At 38.8% G+C, this 20549-nt stretch overlaps 1 protein-coding gene across 4 annotated transcripts in view; it reads left to right on the top strand.

Moving 5' to 3' along the window:
- The window catches only part of PINX1 (PIN2 (TERF1) interacting telomerase inhibitor 1), a 142945-nt gene that overhangs the window by 101969 nt on the left and 20427 nt on the right, over nucleotides 1-20549 (top strand). For 3 of the 4 annotated variants that reach the window (XM_077152952.1, XM_077152951.1, XM_077152950.1), the window contains one exon: nucleotides 17013-19708. The exons of the other annotated variant lie outside the window; for it this stretch is intronic. In XM_077152952.1, coding sequence (XP_077009067.1) covers nucleotides 17013-17534 — 522 coding nt within the window. In that variant the 3' untranslated portion in view covers nucleotides 17535-19708. Of the gene's footprint in view, nucleotides 1-17012; nucleotides 19709-20549 lie in introns of those variants that run through there. 4 annotated transcript variants of the gene reach the window in all.

Genomic DNA, 20549 nt, shown 5'->3' with positions numbered 1-20549 from the left:
ATAGTACTGTATATAAGTACTGAGAGAAAGGACATGTTTTTTTCTCAGAGAACTTTTTACTAGCCTAAATTAATTTACCTTCCTCTTAAAAATAATCTTGACCATTTATTCCAGTGAACTATTCATGATCTGTTGTTCTTAGTTTCAAAATATTAGATTTTCTAAAATCTTCAAAACATTCTATGCTTCTATAAGGAACAGATTTAGATTGTCATGATTCTTAAGCAATTTTCAGATCTTCCCATTGATTAAAAATGGAAGAGACAGGGCCCTCTCTAAGCCACTGCTTCTGTTCTTTGAGAGTCGAGTACTAGCCTTCAACTACTTATAAAACCTGAGTGTCCTGCCTCTAGAGAGTAGGAAAGAGAGCCAGTTGACCTAGAATTATAAAATACAGTCAATTTGGACTGTTCTTAGATTTCATTCAAAGAAGTTCGTTCCTATGTCACATTGATCATTTCTAGTTTTAGAAGAGCCTCATATAGCTTATAATGGCCAGTGTGCCATGAAATGTTGTCACATGAGTCACTGCAGTTTTCCAAGACTTGGAACCTTTTAGGAAGGCAGGAAGCCTGTCCCTCTTTTTCTTTTCCCTCTTTTTCCCCTAGAGGCTATATGATTCTTGTCACTAATTCTGATGGCATTTACTTGAGAAATTATTACCGTAGAGAGTTATGTTGGCTTTTCTTAATGAGTGGTGATTTGAGCAGCTGACTAGGTAAATGGGGAACAAATAAAATGAACAGCTTTGTTAACATTGGCCTTCATATGAGGATTTTGGCATATTTCTATTGGTCCTCTATAGCCTGGTGAAAAGCAAGATACCCTGCACACCACACCCACACTCACACCTACTCTACCCCTGCCACACAGTTCCCATGATCTTCTCCAAAGATGTTCAGTTCCCTTTTCTGAGACTGTAATTTCCAAACAGAGTTCTACTACTCAATTATTAGTGTCTTTTACAGGGTTGTTGAGAGTTCTCTTTGATGTCAGATCACTTTATAATCAAACTTTTTCCACGTCTGTCATCCTTTGCTGCTCAAAAATAGGCAGCAATTGGCAGCAGCCCCTCTACCATTCACTGGCATAATTCAGTAAGATAGGTATTCTTTACCACTGTCAGAAATTGAGGACTTCATCAAAACCCATAGCCTTCCAATTAAAAAAAAAATTCTTCAAAAATATCTAACATTTCCAGAAGTCAGCAATGCGATACACACAAAAAGCAGATCAATTTTTATAATAAATGTATTCATTCAGCAAATATTTGCTACACACCTACTACATGTTAAGGTTCAGATAAAGCAATATTGAAAACAAAATCCCTCCTTCACTGCAGTTTTCATATTAGTGGTAGAAGGAGGCATATAAAAAATATCAAGTGGCAATAAGTGCTATGTACAAAAATAAAATAAAGTAATAGAATAGAACATGATGGAAAGAGGGTGCTATTTTATGAAGAATGGTCAAGGAAGGCCTTTCTAATAAAGTGACCTTTGAGCAGAGACCTAAATTGAAGCAGTGGAGTGGGTCATATTATCAGGGGGCAGAGCATTCTAGACAGAGGAAAAATAATGCAAAGGTCCTGGGGTAAGTGGGTTCTTGGCATGATCAGAGAATAGCAAGGAGGCTTCTGTGGCTGTTACTGAGTGCAGGAGATGGAATCTAATAGGAAATTTGATTCAGAGAGGTTTCAGGAGATCAAAACATATTAGGCCTTAAAGTCTCTTGTAACGACTTGAGGTTTTATTTTTAGTAAGAAAGGATGCCATTAGAGGGTTTTGAGATGAGGAATGGCATGATCCCACATAATTTTAAAATGATCTCCGTGGCTGTTGTTTAGACTGTTGGGGTGCAAAGATGGATGCAAGGAAGCAATTAGGAGGCTTTTGAAACAGTTCCAATGAGAGAGTAGGGTTGTGGTAGCAGAGGTCAAGAGAAACATGAGGACTCAGAAAGTAAATATTTGACCTTAAATATTCAGAAACAGCTTTTGTATACAAACTACCCAAAGAACAACAAATCTCTACTAGTGTTACTATGTTGAATGATTGATTTCTGCCACAAGCAAATAAACTGAACATTTTAGTTAGCCTGTACCATTTTCTTCCTGACAAAAGTATAGGTCTGATGTCTTTATCTGGAGAACCACCCTACTCAATGAATAGAGTTTGTAGAAGCAACAGCTATGCAATTCACAGTAGTTTTTGAACAATATTTATTATAGTCACTATAGCAGTGATTTATTATTAGTCTCTATTAGTTGGGGCATGAAAATAGCCTTATGGTAAATTGTCATTTTGATATTTGTCAAAATCGGATCTCACAAGTGTGTTTTTCCAATGAATCCATCTTAATTGTACCCAAGATGTCATCTAGTGTCTCATTTATAAGGATAAAGAAGGAATCCATTTACCTAAAAATTTCACATGGGAAAATTTTGTTTTAAATTACTAATCATGGGCGGGCCGCGGTGGCTCAGCGGGCAAAGTGCTTGCCTGCTATGCCGGAGGACCTCGGTTCGATTCCCGGCCCCAGCCCATGTAACAAAAACGGAGAAACAGAATACAATAAAACAAGAAAATGTTTAAAAATGTTTCCCTTTCTTCCTTCCTTCCTTCCTTCTATCCTTCCTTCCTTCTCTCTGTCTTTCCTTTAAAAAAAAAAAAAAAAAAAAAAAAAAAATTACTAATCATAAAGAATTGATTTACTCATTATTTTCTATAAAACATGTACTTTAATTATTTGATGGAATTTTAATGCATACTTTCACAATTTAGAAATAGATCACTACAGTTTTGAGGTAGAAAGACTTTAGGTCAACCCTCTTTTTTCCCTCATGCTTAGAGAAACTTTAAGTTTATATTTATATAACTAGACATTAGTGTTGGATTGTTTCTCTGGTTCATAGTGTGGTTGTTTGAACAGGAAGTAGCTTGGAGAGGGTCACAATAATGTCTGAAGAACTGGAGAATAAGTAGTGCGATACTGGACTTGGATTCAGGGGAGGGGTATCTTAGTCCCTGCTTTGCAAAACAGAGAGGGTTCCTTCCTGATTCTCAAAGCATCATTCAAGAGGGTATGTATTGTGCATTTTGTGTATATGCTGATTTTTGTTGTTTACTTACAAACACTAGTTCTGCAGATAAAGTGAGCCATCTCTGGGAATAGGTTGATTATGAATTGAGGCAGCTGTTTAAAAAAATAAAACAAACAAAAACCCCAAGCTTATGACCTGTTTTAGCTAATAAAATCAAGGTTGTGAATGTCACGAAGGGTGTTTTTTTTTTGAAAGTTCACATCTAGCATGGGAAAAGGGGAAACATCTTTTTGCTTAAACACAGTAAGAACTAAATAAATACTTGCTGCATAACTAATAATATCTTCTGGATTAATGCTTTTCAAACTTTAATATACATGCAGAGCACCTGAAGATCTTGTTAAAAGGCAGGTTCTGATTCAGTAGGTCTGGGGGTGGGTCTCAGGAGCCTACATTTCTAAGAAGCTCCTTGGTGAAGATGCTTGTGATGCCTAATGCTGATGTTGCTGGTCGCCAGGCTTCACATTGAGAAGCAGGTTTATACTAGCTGAATATTGCTACCCACTGAGTAGATAAAGGGAACCACACCTTGAATCTTTGCAATACTATTCTAGAGCAGGAGTTAGCAAAATTTTTTGGTAGAAGTCCTGTCATAGTGAGGTTCATGTGTCAACTTGGCCAAATGGTGGTACCTGTTTATCTGGTTGGACAAGTGCTGGCCTGTCTGTTGCTATGAGGACATTTCATAGAATTAAATCATGATCACTTCGGCTACATCCACAGCTCATTCCATTTGTAATAGGCCAAGGGGAGTGTCTTTAATGAGTGATGCTTAATCTAATCCCTGGAAGCCTTTTAAGGAGGATTCAGAAAAGACAGGTTCTTTTCCTGCTTTAGCCGGTGAGCCTCTCCTGTGGAGTTTGTCCAGACCCTCCATCAGAATTATCAGTTTCTCAGCCTGTCCTACAGATTTTGGGCTGTATGTTCCCACAGTTATGTGAGAAGCTTTTATAAATTTTATACTTACGAGTATTTCCTGTTGATTCTGTTTCTCTAGAGAATTCTAACTAATACAACTTGGTACCAGGAGTGGTTCTTAAGAAACAGAATCTTAAAAATGGGTTTTTATAAATGGTTTTCTACTTTTACTGGACTCAGAGGCACTAAGGACTCATAATCAAAATGACACTACCAATCCATGGAGTGAGTTGGCAAAAGAGATAGTAAAAATATCACCAGTTGATTCTTCTAATGCTTTGCTTGTATGAAGCCAGACTCTGGAGGATCATGTTTTTTACACCTTTATAGAGTTTTGTGGAAATAGAAGGTATAGAGATGTTGGCTGGTTGTTGTTAGATATACTGGATACATTAATGAGTGAAAGGAATGGGCTTAAGACTTCAAACGAGAAGCTTAAGCACTGTCTGAGAGATGTAGAAGTTTCTATGAGTGTCCTGAAGGAAAATCTTATTTCCTGTAGGCATAGACTTGAGATCCCTGAGAGGAACTCAGAATCTTATTGTTTAGTAGCAACTTTACAATGTAAACTGAAATCTCAGTCTTACATGGTGTCTGCCATTAAAGTTAGTTCATTGATTGGAAAGGAGTGGGACCTGAAAAATGGGATGGCAACATATGGATTGATAATGATGTCAGTGGAGAGGTTGAAACGGTCGGTCATACTGAGTCTTCTCTAGATAACCCTGTAATAGTCTGCCCTGAGGACATAGCCGCCCCATCTCCAGCCTTTCTTGAGGAGTTGGCCACCCAACCTCCTCCTGAAGGAATTAGCCTTAGAGTGATTAATCCTGTTTCACCAGATGAAACTAAAAATGAATGCCCTTAAGCAAATGGCTTGGAAGATATTTCTAATTCTTTTCATGACCCACCCCCACCACTCCTCATTTCTTCCAGACCTATAGTTAGACTAAAGTCCCAACAGGCCCTAAAGATTAGGTACAAAATATCACACATGAGGAGGTACATTATACTCCAAAAGAACTGTGTGGGTTTTACAATTTATGTAGACAGAAATCAGGAGAATATCTGTGGCAGTGGATTTTAAGGGTGTGGGATAATGGTGGGAGGAATATAAGGCTTATCAGAATGAATTTATTGATATGGGCCCACTAAGCAGAGATTCTGCATTCAATGTTATAGCTCAAGGGGTTAGAAAAGGCATTAGCAGTTTGTTTGGATGGTTGGCTGAAACATGGATCAAAAGGTGGCCAACATTACCTGAGGATGAAATACCAGAACTGCCCTGGTATAATGTAGATGAAGGGGATTCAGAGTCTTACAGAGATTGGAATGTTGGAGTGGATTTATCATGCAAAGCCTGCTCTTACACCCCAGGAATGACCAGAGGATGCACCTTTTACCAGAATAGTGAGAAATAAATTTGTGAGACTAGTGCCATCATCCCTGAAGAGCTCTGTAGTTGCACTCATCTGTAGGTCAGTTATTACTTTGGGAACTGCTGCCACTGAGCTGGAATCCTTAAAGACAATGGGGATGACTGGATCCCGAGTTGGCAGAAGCCAGATGGCAGCACTTAATCGCCAAAGACAGGGAGCATGTGGCTATTAAAATAGATAGCAAACACAAAGCAGGAGTCAAAATAATCTGACTTGCAGAGATTTGTGGCATTGGCTAGTAAGTCATGGGGTACCTGGAAATGCAACAGATGGATCTTGAAGAATGACAGTGGATTATCATAATGTCAACCAGGTGGTAACTCCAATTGCAGTTGCTATTCCGGAAGTGGTATCATTTCTTGAGCAAATCATTACATCCCCTGGTACCTGGTATGCAGGTATTGATCTGGCAAATGCTTTTTTCTCAATAGCTGTTAGTAAGAACCACCAGAAACAGTTTGCTTTCATCTGGCAAGGCCAACAATATACTTTCACTGTCCTACCTCAGGGGTATTTCAACTCTCCAGACCTATATCATAATCTTGTTCGCAGGGATCTTGATCGTTTCTCCCTCCCACAGGACATCACACTGGTTCATTATGTTGATGATATCATGTGGATTGGACCTAGTGAGCAAGAAGTAGTAACTGCTCTAGACTTACTGGTAAGGCATTTGCGTGTCAGAGGGTTGGAGATAAATCCAACAAAAATACAGGGGCCTTCCACCTCAGTGAAATTTCTAGGTGTCCAGTGGTGTGGAGCATGTCAAGATATCCCTTCTAAGATGAAGAATAAGTAGCTGCATCTGGCCCCTCCTACGACCAAAAAAGAGACTCAATGCCTAATTGGTCTCTTTGGATTTGGGCAACAACATATTCATTTGGGTGTGCTACTCTGGCCCATTTATCAAGTGACCAGGAAAACTGCTAATTTTGAGTGGGGACCTGAACAAGTGACAGGTCCAGGCTGCTATATATAAGCTGGATATGATCCAGCAGATCCAATGGTGCTGGAAGTGTCAGTGGCAAATAGAGATGCTGTTTGGAGCCTTTGGCAGGCCCCTATAGGAGAATCACAAAGCCTTACCATCTGCTGCAGATAACTACTCTCCTTTTGAGAAACAGCTTTTAGCCTGCTACTGGGCCTTAGTAGAGATTGAATGCTTAACCTTGGGCCAGCAAGTTAACATGAGACCTGAGTTACCTATCATGAGCTAGGTGTTTTCTGACCCACCAAGCCATAAAGTTGGATGTGCGCGGCAGCACTCTATCACAAAATGGAAATGGTATATATGAGATAGGGCCAGAGCAGGTCCTGAAGGCACAAGTAAGTTACATGAGGAAGTGGCCCAAATGCCCATGGTCTCCACTCTGGCCACATTACCTTCTCTTTCCCAGACCACAGCTATGGGCTCTTGGGGAGTCCCTTATAGTGAGTTGTCTGAAGAAGAGATAACTCGGGCCTGCTTTACAGATAGCGCGGCAAAATATGCAGGTACCACCTGAAAGTGGACAGTGGTCAGGGGAAATCCTCCCAGTGGGCAGAACTTCGAGCAGTGCACCTATTTGTTCATTTTGCTTAGAAGGAGAACTGGCCAGAGGTGTGTTTGTATACTGAGTCATGGGTTGTTGCTAATGGTTTGGCTGAGTGGTCAGGGACTTGGAAAGAACGTAATTGGAAAATTGGTGACAAAGAGGTCTGGGGAAGAGGTATGTGGATAGACCTTTCTGATTGGTTAAAAACATGAACACATTTGTGTCACATGTGAATGCACACCAGAGGGTGATTTTAGCAGAGGAAAGTTTTAATAATCAAGTGGATAAGATGACCTATTCTGTGACTACCAGTCAGCCTCTTTCCCCAGCAACTCCTGTCATTGCCCAATGGGCTCATGAACAAAGTGGACATGGTGGTGGGGATAGAGGTTATGCGTGGGCTCAGCAACATGAACTTCCACTAAACAAAGCAGACCTGACTACAGCCACTGCTGAGTGCCCAATCTGCCAGCAGCAGAGACCCACTCTCAGCCCCTGATATGACACTATTCCCTGAGGTGACCAGCCAGCTACATGGAAGGGGCAGCGATTTGTTCTAATTGGAATAGACACATACTCTGGATATGGGTTTGCTTTCCCTGCATGCAATGCTTCTGCCAAAACTACCATCCGTGGACTTACAGAATGCCTTATCCATTGTCATGGTATTCCATACAGCATTGCTTCTGATCAAGGAACACACTTCATAGCAAATGAAGTGCAGGAATAGGCACATGCTCATGAAATTCTCTGGTCTTACCATGTTCCCCATCATCCAGAAGCAGCTGGGTTGATAGAATGGTGGAATGACCTTTTGAAAACTCAATTATGCTGTCAACTAGGTGGCAATACCTTGAAGGACTGGGATAATGTTCTCCAGGAAGCTGTGTATGCTCTGAATCAGTGTCTGCTGTATGGTGATGTTTCTCCCATAACCAGGGTCCATGGGTCCAGGAACCGAGGGGTGGAAATGAGAGTGGCATTACTCACCATTACCCCTAGTGATCCACTAGGAAAATTTTTGCTTCCTGTCCCTGCGACCCTGAGCTCTGCTGGTCTACAGGCTTTAGTTCCAACAGAGGGAGTCTTCCACCAGGAGAAACAATAATGATTCCACTGAACTGGAATATAAGACTGCCACCTGGTGACTTTGGGCTACTCATGCCCCTGGATGAACAAGTCGAGAAGGGGGTTAAATTATTGTCTGGGGTGATTGGCCCTGACTGTCAGGGGGAAATAGGACTGCAACTACACAATGAAGGTAAAGAAGAGTTTTGGGGGAGTATAGGAGATCCCTTAGGGCATCTTTTAGTTCTACTATGCCCTGTGATTAAAATCAATGGAAAACTGCAACAACCCAATCCAGGCAGGACTACCAGTGGCTATGAAACTTCAAGAATGAAGGTCTGGGTCACCCCATGTTCTAGTTTGCTAGCTGCCAGAATGCAACACACCAGAGATGCACTGGCTTTCAATAAAAGGAGATTTATTTAGTTAATATATAGTTCTTCAGAGGAAAGGTAGCTAACTTTCAACTGAGGTTCTTTCTTATGTGAAAAGGCACAGGGTGATCTCTGCTGGCCTTCTCTCCAGGCCTCTGGGTTCCAACGACTTTCCCTGGGTGATTTCTTTCTGCATCTTCAAAGGCCTGGGCTGAGCTGCAAGTGCTAAGATGAGGTATGCTGAGCTGCTTAGGCTGTGCTACGTTGCACTGTCTAGACATTTAAACAACAGCCAGTTAAATCAAACATCATTCATTGCAGCAGGCACACCTCCTGGCTGACTACAGATGTAATCAGCAACAGATGAGGTTCAAATGCCATTGACTCATGTCCACAGCAATAGAACTAGGCATCTTCATCTGGACAAGTTGACACACCCCACCAGGCAAAGAACCACGGCCAGCTGAAGTGCTTGCTGTGGGTACAGGGAACATGGAATGGGTAGTGGAAGAAGGTAGTGATAAATGTGAACTATGACCATGTGATCAGTTACAGAAACGAGGATTGTAATGCTGTTTTGTTCATGTTATACTATTTAAGTTGTAAGATATCATGTTTAAGAATGAATATTCTTTCAAGGACTTGCACCCTATTCTGGAGAGATTTAATGTGTGTCCAGTTATATGCAGGACAGTTCAGTATTTTTAGGTGAAAGAAAAAATGCATCTTTTATTGTTTTTTATTTAGAAATTAAGTATGATTTAAGGTGATGTGTGTAGCTGCCAAGTTGACAAGGGGTGAACTGTCATGGTCAGGTTCATGTGTCAACTTGGCCGAGTGGTGGTACCTGTTTGGTTGGGCAAGTATTGGCCTGTCCGTTGCTATGAGGACATTTCATAGAATTAAATCATGATCACGTTGGCCACATCCACAGCTGATTCCATTTGTAATCAGCCAAGGGGAGTATCTTCTGCAATGAGTGGCACTTTTAATCTAATCACTGGAAGCCAGATTCAGAAGAGACAGACTCTCTTCCTGCTTTGGACAGCGAGCCTCTCCTGTGGAGTTTGTCCAGACCCTCCATCGAATCATCAACTTCACAGCCTGCCCTACAGATTTTGGACTCTGTTCCCATGGTTACGTGAGATGCTTTTATAAATTTTATATTTATGAATATTTCCTGTTGATTCTGTTTCTCTAGAGAACCCTAACTAATACAGGGCCAGAGAGTAAATATTTTAGGCTTTAAAGGCCAAGAGACAAATCAAGGATATTATATATACTTATATAACTAGAGAGAAAACAAATTTCCACAAATTTTTACTTTTGAAAATCAAAACTATTTGTGGACACTGATATTTGAATTTCATGTAATTTTCACATCATAAAATACTACTTTTCTCTTGATTTATTTTTTACCATCTAACAAATGTTAAAAAAAAAATTCTTAATGTTTAGGGTCTATCAGGCCTCTAATGCATGGGTTCTTAAAACCTATTTGTATACACAAACACACACAATTTATATAACTTCTCCATTTGAGTTGCTGTATAATTCTAGTTGTTATTATATATTTGATCTTTAACACCACTTTAAATCAAAACCTCAATCAATGAGGTTTTGTTTTTGTTTTTAACATTTTTAATATTTGCTAATATTAAAAGTGGATTTAATCTCCCAGGCAAATTTTCTAAGACTGGCTATTTCTGAGACTTAGTATGTTGAACTTAGTTCCAATAGTGGGTGATTGGTACCTTTAAAAAGTAGAGACTTTTTGCACTTGGCTATACTTTTTTTTTAGTACAAAAATAGCAGTAAAACATTAAATGTTTTCAACTCTCAACCAAGGGAGTGTGTAACTTCAGAAAGGTGACATAGAAAGCAAGAAAAGCAGTGCCAACGTTTTGGTATAAGTTCATTCCTTCTAACTATCTTTAAACATGGCTTAGCTTAACCTTCAGTGGTAAGCCCATTTTTATTACTCCATAGATATCAGAAGCTTTTGCAGATTTTATTTTCACAACTTGCTACCAAGGCCTTCTGTTGTAACTTTTATCTAACTGTTTGTCTTATCAAAATGAGGCACAACCTTTGTATCTGATACACCCTAAAACTAGCCCTAGACTCTGTTGCTCTCCAGTCTTTTCTTTTGATAGCAAGAACAGTTCAACCCATGCAACCTATTCTCTTGCTTGTGTTCATCTAAATCCCACAGAAAGAATGTAACAGTTCTCATACAACACAGCTCATTTTCTTTCTGATTATTTGTCCCATGGAGAGTGACCATGGTAATGTGGAATACTAGACGTGAAGGAGAAATTAAAAGTTTGCTTGACTGAGTTTCTATGCATTGCTAAGGGCCATGGGAATAATTGATCACACCAACAGGTACTAAGATGTACCTCATGGTAGTTAGAACAATTCACAAGGCAAGTCACATATGATTAGAAGGGAATGGCTGAATGGTTTCATTAGTGGATGGGAAGAATATAAGCTATAAAATGCTGATTCTCTGCTAGTGATCAATGAAAGCAAGGGGTAAGGGGTATGGTAGGTATAATCTTTTTTTTGTCCTTTCCTGTGTTTGTTTTATTTATTTTTCTATTGTGTTTTTATTTTTCTGAATTAATGCAAATGTTCTAAGAAATGATGAATATGCAACTAAGTGATGATAATGTGAATTACTGATTATGTATGTTGTTTTATTGTTTCTTTATTTTTTAATTAATAAATAAATTTTTTTAAAATACTGATTCTCGTTCCTTCTTGTCCTTGCTATAACCTCTAGTCACTAGACTTGCACATAAATACATGCTGACAAATACAAAGAATTGTCTTTCCATAAGGGAGAGGGGTGCTTCACTGCCTTGATCCAGTTGGATTTGGTGTCATTTAATTAATTGCTGTCATAGATAATAAACAAGAGGCAGTGCTGCGCATGGGGTCAGGCTTGTTGAAGGAAGCAGTTTTGCACTTAATCTTCAAAAAGTGATGCATGCGACTAAGTGTAAGGGATCTGGAAGAACATTCTAGGCCAGAGAAGTGAGTGTCTGAATCAGCACATTCTGCCCCCTCTTTCGGAGAAGGGTTTATGGCACATGCAGAACAGACAGTGGGTCTCGGCATTACCTTCATCCTGATGAATTACATACAGTTGTTTCATACCTTAATTTATCTCTGTCCAAAATAGATGGTTGTAATTTCTACCTCCCAGGAATTTGTCCAGGCATAATTTATGTTTGCCAGAACTGTTCTGCTGAAAAGTGTGAAAATGGTACAAAAGGTTCTTTCTAACTATTCACTTGCTAAGCTTTCTTAACTTTTCAATGGACTAAGCCAACACAAGCTGATGACCAACAGGCTATAGTGGAAGTGAACATTTGTTCATCACAAGCAATAGCTATCAGAGCTGATAACCCCAGTTACTATATTCATTATCTTTGAGCTCTATGTCTCTACTTTTTCTTTTGATGAGAAATATTCATTGAAGGATTGCTATTGCAGTGTGATCTATTTATGGTGCTTCTGCCCCAAATACTTCTCTAAATTTTCTATCAAATTGCTTCATTTCCCTGCCCCCCCAAAATACAACATTTTTCTGAGAGCAATAAATAAAATCCACATTTGGGGCATTTTATTGTTAATCCATCTCAGTGTGTGTGTTTGAATGACCCCTGAGTGAGATCCTTTATAAACCTATAAAGCACTTTGAGTTGCAAAACTCCTAGATACAATATCCAAAGGGCCAAACACATAGATTCTGTAGACATTTGAGTAAAGTTGACATGCATTGTTTTGTGTATCTTTCCGCAATATGAGAGAGTTACGGCATATTATACCTGATATCTTAAGGCTTTCTTCAAGTTCTTCTTTCTTTTTGCATCTGCGGTTTGGGCCAACCGCTAAACTATCGGGGACCCTCTACTCCTCAGCTTCTCACTGCTTGCTAGACGACACTGCCGCACGCAGAAAAGGGGCTCGAGCCGGGGGTCTGGGTCCAAGGGGCGCGCGCAGGAGACCTCGCTGCGGGTCTAAAGGACTGGAGGCCGAGCCAATTAAGGCATGAAGCGAGGTAGCTTTATTGTTGGTAGACGCTTATGCCAGGGCCGCCAGTAGCTAAAGACCACGAGGCTTGATGAGCCCTGGATTATATACAGTTTGAGGAGAGGCGGAGTTAGGGTGTGGCCTCCAGGGGAGGGTAGCCAATCACACAGGGAGAACGGATGAGTGACTGTGACCATAGAGATGCTGTTCCTGAGTGTACCCATAGCAGAGGATGTTGGGTAGGTGGAGGACTAAGGAGAAGGCCAATAGGGTTAGAGAGACAAGGCTGCATCATCACTAGTCGCTGGTGAGGCTTGTAATCCAGAGGCTTAGAAGAACCGGACTGCCAAAATGGCGAGGGAGGGAGAGAAAGAGACTAAGCCACCAGGCCAAGAATAAAATTATGCCACATGCATCCACTCTTTTTTTTTTTTTTTTTTTTTTCGTTTCCTCAGTGGTAATTCAGAATTGCCAGACATGGGATTAAGCTTTAAGGTTCTCTTAGTTTTGCTGATGAGAAAACTAAGATAAAGAGGGCTAGCAGTGGCCTGGACTATCAAAAAAAGTAATCAGCGTTCTGTATTGAAAGAATCCAAGTGGAAGTTGACCCAACATCTATCCAAGAGGGATTCTTGCCTTAGGTAGAAAGTTGAACTTGGTTTTTATTTTTACTTTGTGCGTTAAAACAGTATGTTGTTAATAAAATCAGGTCTGTGCTTATTGCAATGAAAATCTAAATAGAAAATCGTATAAAACTGACACTTTGCTTAGTAAATGCAGTTTAGTCAGGAAATTTTGTCATGGATATGAATTATATTTGTCCATCCACATACTCGATTACATTTTAAAAGTTCTGTTGTGTAGCTTTCTTTATTTGCATCAGTTAACTTCTGCCCTCAAGTTCAGCGTGGACCTTACTTAGTCCCTGTAATATATGCTCTTTTGATATGCTATATTTTAGTGTTAGAATGACTTCTGATGAGAAAGAAAAGATGAGTATATGTAATGCAGAGAGAAAGCACGAAACTAAAAGTCAGGATTCAATACCATTGCTACCATTTACCAGCCCTGAGACCTTCTTCATATTAGGTACTTTGACTCACAGTTTCTACCTCTGTAAAATGGAGGTGATACTTATTCGCAGATTGCTATGAGGGTCATATGAGATGATATACGATATTAAGTGACCCATTAAAGGCATTGAAAATGGATAGCTACCTTCTGTACTTTCAGGTACTGTCTACCATTAACTGACAGCCTGACTTTAGTAAAGTTTCCTTGCATGATTGAGCTGAATGATCTCCTAAAGTCTTCTGCTTGTAAAATTTTCAGGTTGTGTGAAGTGGGAAACAGGTCCTCCTAAATTATCTCCTAAAAGCTTTTAATCCCCAGAATATATACTGATTATGTAGGAATTAAGGCCCTAACTATACACACATTAGTTCTGAAATAAATTAGAAAACTGCGAGTCTTTCTGAGAACAAACAAGGTTAACTTGTGAAACAGTTTTTTCAAACACAAAACCGCATAGGGTCTGACAGTTAATATCAAAGAACTCAGGAAAACCGGAGAGCACTGTGGGCTAGAATAATCAGGGAAGGTTTCTTATGGGAGATGAGATTTGAATTGAATCTAGGACAAAAACAAAGTAGACTGTAAGAAGGACAGTGAAGGTGAGGATGCTGTTCACAGGAGTCTGGTTCTTTGATAGAACCTGTTCTTGGTAGCCTCCACACTAAAATGGGAAGATAACTTTCTCAATAAAAATAAGTTTAGAGAATAGGAGGGATCTATTATTTGGCTGTTTGCCAAGTACTTTTCATGGGTAGACTGTAGCTACATTGTTATCACTCCTGCTATCTTTACTTAGGAGTAAGGATGATATTTTTCCATAAAGTGAGTTGATCTCTGCTGCCTGCTCATATAATGCCTCACTATATCTTCTCTGCATTCTTGTATCATGGTATAATGTCCAGCCCAGGTGTCTTTTCAGAGATAAGTACATTTTAGCCCTGCAATGGACCTTAAAAATCATCTAATTTAACTAATTTATTTTACTTGATTGGTAATTGAGACCAGAGAGGTTGTAGGGATTAAGAGGAAAGGGAATTAAGAAAAAGAGGTTTCCTCAATCCCTGAGCTTAAATCCAATATTTGGCAAGATGATTTGCTAACCATACTTCCTTTGGTAATAATTTATTATGAAACCAGAGGTTTTCAAGTTATTTGTAAATTTCTTTTACTAGTTTTTAGAATACCATCAGCAAATTGAGACATTCTCAAAGTTTACAAAGTATAGTCTAATTCATATTTGAATGTTTCAGATATTTTTGAGGTAGTAATATGGAAAGTGCAAGTTATTTATATCTCAAAATACTACAAAGTGTAAATGCTTTTCTCAATACAGTAATACCTCATTTTACCCGACCTCAACATGTAGATTTATGTATATGTGATTGGCAATTAATAAAATAAAGGCAGACAGTTAGGATTTTTAAAAATTATTTCCATAATTAATTATATTTGCTTATTATTACTAGAGTGTTTCTTTGCCATATTTAGAAAAAATATGTGATAGGTATGTTCATATAAGAAATACTTATTATAATAGAGTTCACTATCAGGTATGATTTTCAACTTATGCAGGGGGTCTTGGAATGTATTTATGAGGTCCTTCTGTACTTGTTCACCTTCAAATGAGACAAAACATGAAAATACTAGTTTTCTTGAAAAGGTGTATATTTTTCATGATTCTGTAGCAAAGAATATAGAAAGAGAGATTTTAACCTCTGTAGTAAAAGTGGATTTATATTCATAAGTCTGCAAAATATACGTCCTAGGTATTGAACCTGCAGGAATCAAATTGTAATATTCTCCTCCTTCATTTCCATGGTTTTAAAAATATACAGTACGTTAGTGTTGGAGGGTGGCTGCCCCTGGCATGAAGCAGCCCTCCTCACTAAGTCATTGTTTGGCCTGTGCTTTTCTTGGGATAAACAGGATTGGGGGGCTGGCACCTTTTTTTAAATCTCCATGCCCTGCTAAGCTTGGTGTGTGGTGGCCCATGGTTATTAAAATCTTAATCATAGGAGTCATTATGAGCATAGTTATTTTCTGGGATTAAAAAGGTCCACTGAATTCAAGTGACTCAGAAAAGGCCCTGTACTTCCTAATAAATAAAAATTTAATTAATACCAGCAGTTAGTTCCTGTGATTAAAACAGCCTGAGCTAGTTGTTTTTTGTTTTGTTTTTTCTTTTTTTTCTGAGCTGGTTTTTGACTGCCACTGTGTCAAAATGTGGAGTCCATTTATATCTGTTGATTTGTAACTTAAGTTAGTTCTCTAAGCAGAACCTTTACTAGCCAAGTTCACAACAAATTGTAGAATCCTGATTTGGGATTTGATTTATTCAGCGACTCTCTCCTTCCTACGCTCCCAACATAAAAGGGTAGAACAACCTGTCTGTCTGCCTGTGAGAATAAGTGAATATGAAAGAAGCAGCCAGGTAATTATAAAAACCTAAGTTTAGCATTATTGAATATCTAATGGCTTGATTATTTTAAGACCTCTGGGCAACATTATTCTAGACATTAACTTTGCTAAAATCCTATTCTCTATCTCCTTAAATTTGAAAGTATTTCTTTTTTCACACATATGTTTTCACCACCCTGCTACCAACCATTCACAATCTATATGTTGATGTGAGCAGCTCATTATTTATTTCAGTCTTTTCTTTTCAAGCCTTGCCACTAAATGTATTTATTTAAAATTAAAATGTAAACCTCATTTAATCCAGCCATTATGAGTGAGTGATTCTTAAAATTTAAAAATAAGACTAATACAGCCATGAGTATTTAGCCCGTGTCAAAGGAAGGATGAGGGTATCTCCCATCTTCCCATCTCCCCAACCCCAAAGGAAAAAAGGAGGACTCTGCATACATTTCCAACTCTTGCACATTCCCTTCTGGAGCCGTGGCCAGAGTGGCCAGGCCTGCGTGTGAAGGAGGAAGAATGTATTCCCCACAAGCCAGGTTCCAGGTCGGAGTTTGGATCCTGTGCTCATATGAAGGGTTAACATACATAGGTGGCATCTAAGTTTCTAGTCCACACACAATGACTTGCCCGATCCTTAAGGAAGCCTAAGTATATTTCTAACAAAATCACAATGCTGTGCAATTTCAGCTTTTTTTTTTCATGGGAGACACTGGGAACTAAATGGCCATTTAAAACAGTGTTTCTAAAGAAATACTTACTCAGAATTTCATCTACCTGACTTGCCACCTAACTTCTGAAGTGAGGTTCTATATGTTCAGCCTGTTGCCCCATATTGTATTCAACCAAAATTTATGGCCATCTTGTTCTGTACTTTGCATACCAGAGGGGAGAAAGAAAAAAGGGGGGGAAGACTGGACTAACAGCCCTGCCTCCTAATAGCTAATTGAGAGTGGCTCAACATAGAGCCTTTCTAGGGTACTTTGAGGAATAAACAGTTGATGCTTAACCAGTTTTGTACTTTTTTTCCACACCTTAGGATGATTCCAGCCTCACCACTCCAGATGAGAATGAAACTTCCACTGCAATAACTAGTGCCTTCACCATCCAGGAGTATTTTGCCAAGAGAATGGCAGAGCTAAAGAACAAGCCACAAGTCACAGCTGCAGGTCCTGAACTTTCACAGCCCCAAACTGAATGGAAAAAGGGAAAGAAAAGAAGCAAAGAAGAAAAAGACAAAAACCTGGAGAATTATACCCAACCCAAGGCCAAGCAGCCTAAAAAGGAAAAGTCTCAAGAAGAGAGCCCTGCGTGTGCAGCCAAGAAGAGAAGAGACAAAGTTGAACAGCCACACAGAGACCCTTGCTGGGATGAGAATTCTGATGCTCTTGCTGAGGGTGGGGATGATGGTGTGCGGCCACATGGAGACCAGGACTTTACCCCAAAGCCCAGAAAAAAGAAAGGAAAGAAAATGCTAAAAAAGCAGAGAGAGGCAGCAATCGGCACTACACTAGATGAAACACCAGAGAAAAAGAAGAAAAAGAAGAAAGCTTCCAAATAAATGATCTCTAGCCAGGGCTTTCCAGATGTCAGGCGCTGCCAGGGCAAAAACCTTTGGCCTGAAGTCAGAGCATAGTTTAACTCGAGATAGTTTGTTCACATCTTTTAACATGCCCGTGGATTGCTGAGTCTCGCCCTCTCACCACATTTTTCCCAAATCATATTCCCAGAAGAACTTTTTTTTTCAATGTTACAAATTGTGGCTCCTGAACAAATAAATTCCTTTTTAGGCTCTGAGCTCCTCACCAAGAGTATTTATTCATATTCATATGAATACATTGAGTCATGTATATATACACATGTGTGTGCATATATATCATAGGTTTGTATTTCCTATTGGTTTTCTTCAATAACAATGAATTGTGCTTCCTTCTGAAGGACTTAGTCTAATTAAAGGATTAAGAGTCTATAGTTTGGATTCAGATAGTTCCTTTTGTTCTGTAGCCAACCAGAGCATTTTTGCCAAGTAGGAATTATATGATTGTATTTCCAAATCAGGATTTTTTTAGTTTAGTTTTGTTTCTAATGGTGAATTGTTTTAATACCCTCTCTTTCACTAAGCATTGGTAGCCATGTGTTCTCTTCTCCTAAAGACTGAAAAGCCTCCTAAGTCAGCTAACTCCTAGGCACAGTTTAATTTTTCAGCTTTCATGAGACAACTCTTGTGGCTCCTACACTGAGTGTAGTAGTCAGATTTATTTCCATTTGTTGGTGCTTGAGGACAAATCACCTAATAATGGCTGGGCTCTGTCTTATCAATAATGATGGTCCTCAAAGATAATGGAATTAATTTTGTCTTTATGAAATTAGTCTCTAGATTCAGACAACCTTATGAAAATTCCTAAAAGTATAAAGCTTATATAAATATTAAAAGATAACTTTCAGCCTTGCTCAAACCAAATGTTATTATTTCATTCTGTTTGTTCTGCCTTCTGCCATACCTGCATGTGTTTCCCTCTCTTGTATGGGTTTACCCAGAAAACTTCAGACATCTTCATAACCATTTGGGACACAGAATGAAAAAGAAAATGTATGCTTAAGGTTTAGAGGTGTAGCCCTATGTTTTTTTTCCCCCTTGTTTTCCTTCTTCTGCTTTCTTTGTGCTCTTTATCTCTTCTTTCTTTTCTTTATGCTTTTATTCCCTCTTTCTCACTCCCCCCTTACTTTTTAGTTCCTTGTTGCCTTCCACCCCCTGCTTTCTAGTTACCTGCTTCCTCATCTATCTGTTGCAGTCTTGCTGCTGATTGGCCTTACTTCTGACAGACATTTTAGAGTAGCTGTAGGGTGTGGCAGGGAGGGACAGGCTGCATCTGTTCTTCACTTGATTTATAGACTGCTATTGGATAACAGGAACTAAAACACACACAATCTGGTGACCTTTTACCCTTGGTTTTAACTCTCAGGGTCAGATATTAAATATGAAGCCTGGTCTCAAGATTTTAAAAATCGAGATAATATTTGAAGAATGCTTGTTTTTTTAGTCTTTAAGAATACTAAATGGTGTTGGTTGATTAAAAACACACACATGCATTCAAAGCCCACAGAGAAGATTCTTATGACTTCAAAACCCAAGGACAAGTCTCAATTTTGTCATGTCCCACAGAGTTCAGAGTCCCAGGCTATGATCCAGTCTAATAAAGCACCAAAGATTTTTAGTCACCTTTCTTCAAAGAGGACACGTGCCCAAGTTCTCTCTGCTTGTCCTGTCTTGTATATGAAACTAGAGTTCCAGAAGGGAGTGGAAATGTGTGAAACCTAAAGAGAAGTGTGCTATTCTTTTTAAAAGAAAACAGATTTCTTTCTTTTTCTTTTGTTTTATTAATTTTAACTTCCTCCACCAATAAAAATGAGAGCCAGAATAATATACAGAATTGTGTGCAGGAGGGAAGAAGCAGATGACTAGGAAGCTGATGGAATGTATCTAAGTGAGGCATGAGGATGAAGGGGCTGGGTAGGAAGACAGAGGAGGGAGGTGCTGAAGTGAGGTTAATAGTTCTTGGGGTTAGGAATTCCAAGATGGTTGTAGTACAAGAGTGTTTCGGTGTCACTTTTATAAAGGGCCTGTAGAATATGGTTGTTATTATTTTAATGAGCGGGAGAAAAGACTCCTGAATGGTTTTCATAATCTAATGTGTGACCTGAGAAAAAGATACATGCCCAATAAAGAGCATAATGGACCATTTGCTTTGTAGGAAATGGTGTCCTTTTATTTTCTCTGGAAATTGTCAGCTTTCATGCTTCCCAAGTTTCCTTTTCAGACTACTCAATTTTCTGGATCAAAGTACAAGTCAGAACAATCAAATACTTTAAGAATTGCATTTTTTCATCTTAATATTTTTAAATTGTTTACATATTAACTGCATTTTTTGTCTTAAATTATTTCACATGGTAAATTACATTAATGATTGTATTTGTATTCAGTACTTTCCTTGGCATCCTTCAGTTTTAAGAATGAAAAGTAGGTTCGAAGGAAGAGATTTGTCCAATGAAGAAGTTCTTAAATGTTGTCTTACAGCAACCTTCTTTCCTGTGTTATTAATTTTAATAGATAATTATTGTATGAGGTTTTATGTGCCTTGAATTATTCCAAGTACCTTGAATTAATCAATTTATTTGATTAATTCAAGGTACTTGGAATTACCTTGAATTAACTCAAGGTAACAACTCAGTGAAGTAACTATTACTATTATCCCATTTTACAGATAAACTATTTTGTGAAGTGGCCTCTTTTCTGTTTTTATAACTAGATTTATACTGCTCCCAGAGTTGCCGCAATGCTTCAGTCCTCTGTCTACTGTAATTACAAATCCATGTTCATGTTTTCTTAGTTCTAGCCCTTGCCACATCCAGTTTCACCTGTCTTTAGCAATATTTTCTGGCACTGAAGCTCTTACTGCATGTCATTATTTTTAAATGAGAATATACTTAAAAGGATCTGGAAAATAGCAAAGAGTTTTGCAATTAATTTAAATCTTACTGTTTATATGAGCTATAGAAAACACTTGTACTCTCCATA

Source organism: Tamandua tetradactyla, chromosome 3 (assembly GCF_023851605.1).
Source record: "Tamandua tetradactyla isolate mTamTet1 chromosome 3, mTamTet1.pri, whole genome shotgun sequence".
In the NCBI taxonomy this organism is placed as follows: domain Eukaryota; kingdom Metazoa; phylum Chordata; class Mammalia; order Pilosa; family Myrmecophagidae; genus Tamandua; species Tamandua tetradactyla.
The sequence above is the reverse complement of the archived record's forward strand: the minus strand, read 5'-3'. Positions and strand labels throughout refer to the sequence as shown.